Here is a 6,055-nt window from a genome sequence, read left to right as displayed (position 1 = left end):
ACCTCAGAGTAGGTGGACAGTGGCTGACCCTGATTGTCACTCCGTGTTATCCTGATAACCGGGCGATCTGTAAACAAGTCGATAGAACGAGATTCATCTCAAGTATCATCTATACATCAGGCAAGTGTCTTCGTTTTTACTTACTAACATCTATCTCCAACCAAAAGTAGCAGTTTCTGTCGAAACATGTACACGGCTACACATAGAAGCATACAAAAACACTTAACCTTGCATGTAGGTTATAAAAAAAAGAGAAAGAAGATCAAGGTATGCAGCTTGTACATAAAGCACTTTTTTTCCTTTGAGATGATAAACTTTAAACTAATTTGCGTAAAGACATTGCATGAGGTCGATGACTAAGTGACCTTATTCATAACATTCATTGTCGTTGGATCGCAATACTCACAGTAAACCTGTAATTGCAGTGAGTCACTGGAGACAACTTCACCATCACTGTACATCGCCTCACACCTCACTCGGCTTCCGTGATGTTCCCTGGTCACTCTAGTGATGATCAGGCTACTGCCATCAGGGAACCCGCCTGCATTTTCTGGCCACGTGTACATTATTACACCAGACCGCTCATTGCTCGCACACTTTAAAGTAGCATTTGTTTCCTCCATTAAAGGATATCTGCTACTGTTTGTTTGGATGTTGACAAGATCTGTAAAAAATATTTGAAACTGTTAGCGACATTAAACTAAAAATTAATTCGCCTCCGCAGAAAGATATAGCCAACTACCTGACATTCTTAAGCAAAATATGTAATTAAACCTAAATTTCTCCCTCTTTTTCTCTCAACCTCTCTTTAGTAACTAAATATTTTATAATGAACAAACGCCTCTTTAGCATAGCTAAATATTGCAACGATGCTCCCTTTTTTTCCTCACGCCATTTAAATAATAAAAGCTATTAGTTTTTTTTTTTATTTTCTTTATTTAACAGAAACGATCTCTATCATACCCTTTCGTTAGGTTCCTAAAATTATATCAGGTGTGACTTATACTGAAACTTAACATTATTGAATGAAGTGACGGCAAAAAAAAAAACAAAACAAAACAAAAAAACAGGAAGGGTAGGAAAGGTTTATCATAACATGTATGAAAAGGTAGGAGAGTATATAGATAAGACTTATCACCGAGTGCATTTTCAAAAAAAAAACAAGTAGATTATAAAAAGAATTTCAAATGAAAATAGAATAATAAAGTAAAACATGCACTGTTGAAGAGGCAGTAGCAGCGTTTCTTTTTTTTCATAAAAAGTTGCATCCCTTTATTTGGCTGCATTTACACATTTAGTCGATTATGAGACTGGAAACGGTTACAATATTTTATTTCTGTATTTCATATGCAAAACATGTAGTTTCATTTGTTAAACCTAACATACAAATTTGTACACACGTTGATGAGTTTTACTTTTATAAAATAGAAGTTCTTACAGTCACTGCAAGTGATGGTGTAATCCTTGCAGAGTCCGACACTATACGTCTCATCTTGACACTCAGCGATGCTAGTCTCATTCCCAAGACAAGATGACATATCACCAGGGATATAAATGTTTTTTAAAAACGTCCTCGCACCAAGCCTAAACATTGCAGAATACATTTTGCTTAAAACAATTGTTCTGATAATTATTAATGCTTAATTAAAATGCTTCAGGTGTTGTTAATTCAGAACTTTTATGCTATGCATCCGTATTGTGCAAGGTTAGATAAATAAATAGATTATGGCATCATTCAGTCGACAACAGTCTGCATTCATAGATCAGTATTTATGTAGATAGATATACTCTTAATTAGAACATAACATCTATATTACAGGCGTTTATTTATTCCACTATATACATATATAAGATCTATTTTGTTCATCTGAAGTAACTCATGTCAAGCATTTTCTTTTTAAAGTGTTAGGGATAGATTGTAAGTAAGGAATGAATGAATGGATGGAGCAGCAGGTGAACATGTTTAGACATGTGTTTAGCTGTGTGTAAAATGTAAAGTTTCAAGATCAGCTTTTAATGATTAGCAAGGTTGATAGTTCATTCCCTTAAACTGTGTAATTTCAGTAGAATGTATTCATCATCTTTCCACAGACTCGTTCACTAACAGGAGAAAAGAACTTACCATGGTAAGCGGAGCTGTCTACAGACGACCCTGGCAATGTTGTCAGTCGACACACACACAGGCCGCCAACGACCAACTCCGATGTGTATCTGTACATGACCTCTGGTAGGTGAGATGACGTTCAATCGCACCTGTATGTTTTCTGTAACAAGCCGTCAGATATTTACTATCTTTATAAGTTTGCCGATATTTCCATTGCCACTTCCATATCTGTGCAGACAAAACAGTTTTTATATCAACAGAAAGACAAAAATCATTTAAATAATTAAGATACGTTGCAATATTGTTAAGTCCTAACATTGTAATTGTTGTGAAAATACATCATGTGTTTTATCTAATCTCTCAATATTCTTGCATGCTTGATATCTCTTTTGTAAGGAATTTTTGCATAAAAATGGTAAATGTGTCAATGTTTCTTTTTCTCCATTTGAGGATACATAATGCGACACAGCAAACAACAGAATAGAAACAACAGATTCTTACGTGAGTTGCAGGTGATAGCAACGACATTGTCGCACCAGGTGTCACTGCTAATCTCTGTATGACTACACTTTCCTAACCTGGTCTCCTCCCCTGTACACCTCAGGTCGCCAAACCTGATATAGTTGTAGCTCATACTGTCTATAAATAGCGACGTGATATAAACTTGAGACCTGTTTGAGAAAAGGTATGTTTAACAATAACAATAACAACCGACTTTATTAATCCCAATGGGGCAATTTAGATGGGAGCTGTTTCCAAAATATATGTATATGGGGGGAAAAAAACCACACACACACACAGCCTCATACATGCACACCTACCCATCACACACACACACCGCGGAAAGTTCATCTGTGATTGAGTATCATTTATCTGTTTTTATCTGTAGAATGTACCGACTTATTTTAAAAGATACAGACTAGATGCAGTCAACATCAACACTTTTTCCAGAAAACAATTCACATATACATGCAGGCGCATTGCTTTTATTATTTGAAATTAGTTATAGACAATAAATTAGTCAATAATTTTTAATCAGTACTAACGACATATTTATAAACTTGTTTCATTATTTTATGTCTACTTGCTTTTGATATTTCAATAATTGTCCCTTTTTCTGTTTGTAAACAAATGACACACTTACACACAGACACACAATTGCCTCTGCATGAAAAATTTTATCTTATTGTATCTTATATAAACAGATTATCTGCAATCGGTATGGAGCTCAGTGGTTAGAATAAGACGAAAGTTAAATGACCGCTTAAGAAACTTTAGTATAGTATCTGTTTATCGTGAATATAACATGAATAAACAAATATAACTGCACTACATATAAGCGCAAGATCACAAAACATTACACACGTGTTGAAGCCCAGCATCCTGCAGACCACCTGTGACTCTTGTTTCCTAATCCCATAGCTACACACTGTGAGCCATCTTCCTCTGTACAACATCTCAAGGAGACCATTCCACGGGGCAGTTCCATTCACAAGCCGGACTTGCCGCTGTGCATCTAATCAACCATGAAAGGGAATTCGTAACGAGCTACAGCAAATCTTATTACATACAGACTTGAAAATCAAAACATTTCTGTTCCTCTGTTGATTAACGTACAACACTATCATCTCCTGTACCTAACAATAAAAAATGTTTTCTCTATTCTAGGATAAATAAGTAAATGTATTAGACATTTCAGAGAAAGCACCTTCCTTGCTTTATATAAACTTCTCTATGTTACATTGTAACTATGTCCAACATAAAACCGACGTATGAGACCACGCTTAGAAGGGAGATAACTCTGTAGTTACTAGTGATCGCCTTTCTTATACAGTGGAACCTCGGTTAGCGAACGCCTCGGATAGCGAATATTTCGGTTAACGAACAAAAATTTTGTTAAAAGTTTGTCTCGGATAGCGAACAAAATTTCGGATAACGAACAGCCACGTGAACCACACGTGACCGACCAGCATGTCATTATTCGCGCTCGAGACACAGTTACGATCGGTCGTTCCGTATCTGTGCGCATCCTTCTTATTTAGCGATTTTTGTACTTTAGTTTAATAAGATAATCCACAATAATGGCTCCAAAGAAGATTAAGAGCAATTAATAGTAGTGAGGTAATGACAAGGAAGCGGCCAACAAATGAATTGAAAAAGGAAATGATTTCAAAGTATGAAGGTGGCATGCGTCTGTCGGATATGTGATGTCGTATTACCGAAGAGTTTTACAAAAAAGACAGAAGGAACAGACACTGGACAAGTTTTTTCCTTTAACCTCAAAGGTACAGAAAAGGGAAGTCACCCCCGATTTTATAATGTCACGTGTGCTCATGGAGGGGGAATCAAAGCAGTAATTCCACCCTTCCTCCCCACACCTGCTTCCATTAAAACAAATACCTATATAGCCTGTAACTTTCAAATATTAGCGAGTGAACAGGGGCTGGGAACCAATTAAATCTATTTCCTTTATTTCTTATGGAAAATATTGTTTCGGATAACGAACATTTCGGATAACGAACAACTTTCCAGAACGGATTAAGTTCGTTAACCGAGGTTCCACTGTAGATGGTTACAAATATAGATTCCTGTTATATACATATACATTTCCCGCTAGCAAAAATTGACTAAAAGTATTTAGTTTAAAAGCCAAATGCCTGTTCATGGGCTAATACAAACACGTTATCTGTGCTATCTATCACTTTACGACTTGAGGTTTGGTACTGAGGTATGTACCTCGCTCTCTCTAATAGTCTCATCGTGTTCCTCTATTTCAGGCTGATTATCAAAATCTGTGCAGTCTACTTCAGAAATATGAGGGTTCTCATCTTGGAAAACGTCTTTAAAGTGATTCATCCATTCATCCTTTGTAATATTTTCACCCTGTGTTACCCAAACATGATTTTATTACTTTCCAAAACAGTTTGGGGTAACTGATTGGCTTTGTTAAATTCTGTGCTTTTACTTCACTAGCCTCCAGTACTGTTGCCTTGGGTCTACAGATTGATAAATACTGGTCCGCCATTTGACATCTGTATTTACGTAAACAAGATTTTTATGTCTGTGTACATTCTTGGTCAAACCAGTCTGGTTGCTTTCTGCGGTTACCTGTAAAAACCTTTTTGCTCCTACATGTTGCCGCTTACTGTAGGCAGTTCACGGACAGACAATCGCTTTATTGACATTTTGTTCTTTTTCGGTGGACGCATTTGCAAGTTCGTCTCTGGCTTTTCCCGTGTTCAGTGCTGCTTAAAAAAGTTGCCACCGTGCGACACTACTTTTTCGGTCTATTTTCCATTTACACGTGGGTTCTCGTGGTCTGTTAGTGTCCTGCGCACTGTCAGTGAGATTGATACTACAGTCATGTCGTTGTAAAGGTCAGTCATCACACGAGTACTACAGCGGGTTGCATGGTCTTCTTGCAGCATCATATCATAACGATATTAAGACAAAGTGTAATTGAGTACTTACTCAAACCTTGTAGTAGAAGAGCAAACATCACACAGACACTGAGGACTGAGCGCATCATGATGTTAGCTGCGATGTCTTGCAGGAAGACGATGATGTGAGGAGAGTCTGGCTGGAAAGCTGACACTGAGCACAGACCGCAGTGTGGATGTTTTAAGTCAGACAACAAGGAAGTTAATTAACGGAGAAAAGCTTCTCATTATGATTGTCTCCCAATGTTTATGTGATCTACTGAAAACTCACAAATCCGTGTGGATAGTACATCTATGTACATCCGCTATGCATCAATTTTCTAGCTTACATTCAACCATCTGCATGTAATACACAACAAATAATTTTGTAAACTCTCTAGTTTATTAACAATCAATCCATACAGGTTTATAAGCCGCAAATATCTACAACTTTGTCAATGGCCAGGTCGATCCCCTTAAACTTGAAAGCTGCATCGTAGACATTTCGTGTAGTTTGGTCATGACGACAGTG

The 6,055-nt window shown here is 37.0% G+C and overlaps 1 protein-coding gene across 1 annotated transcript; it reads right to left on the bottom strand.

The window, feature by feature from the left end:
• Window positions 1-341: 341 nt before the first annotated feature.
• Window positions 342-5,708, bottom strand: LOC112569324 (lysyl oxidase homolog 4-like). Its single transcript, XM_025247095.1, has 6 exons — window positions 5,576-5,708; window positions 3,470-3,620; window positions 2,606-2,775; window positions 2,123-2,264; window positions 1,439-1,584; window positions 342-664 (listed from the first exon to the last, which is right to left on the bottom strand). Exons 1-6 carry the CDS (start codon window positions 5,631-5,633, stop codon window positions 357-359), a joined length of 975 nt encoding a protein of 324 aa, XP_025102880.1. The 5' UTR covers window positions 5,634-5,708; the 3' UTR covers window positions 342-356.
• Between the last annotated feature and the right edge of the window lie 347 nt (window positions 5,709-6,055).

This window comes from Pomacea canaliculata, linkage group LG7, assembly GCF_003073045.1.
Source record: "Pomacea canaliculata isolate SZHN2017 linkage group LG7, ASM307304v1, whole genome shotgun sequence".
NCBI classification, from domain to species: Eukaryota; Metazoa; Mollusca; class Gastropoda; order Architaenioglossa; family Ampullariidae; genus Pomacea; species Pomacea canaliculata.
Note: the sequence above shows the minus strand (reverse complement) of the source record. Positions and strands in the feature narration are given on the sequence as shown.

Coding starts and splice junctions, on each gene's coding strand:
- LOC112569324 (XM_025247095.1), bottom strand. CDS start 5,633: ATGATGCGCTCAGTCCTCAGTGTCTGTGTGATGTTTGCTCTTCTACTA. Junction 3,621..5,575: donor TCTTCTACTACAAGGTTTGA/GTAAGTACTCAA, acceptor ATGGTTGATTAG/ATGCACAGCGGCAAGTCCGG. Junction 2,265..2,605: donor TGCTATCACCTGCAACTCAC/GTAAGAATCTGT, acceptor GGCTTGTTACAG/AAAACATACAGGTGCGATTG.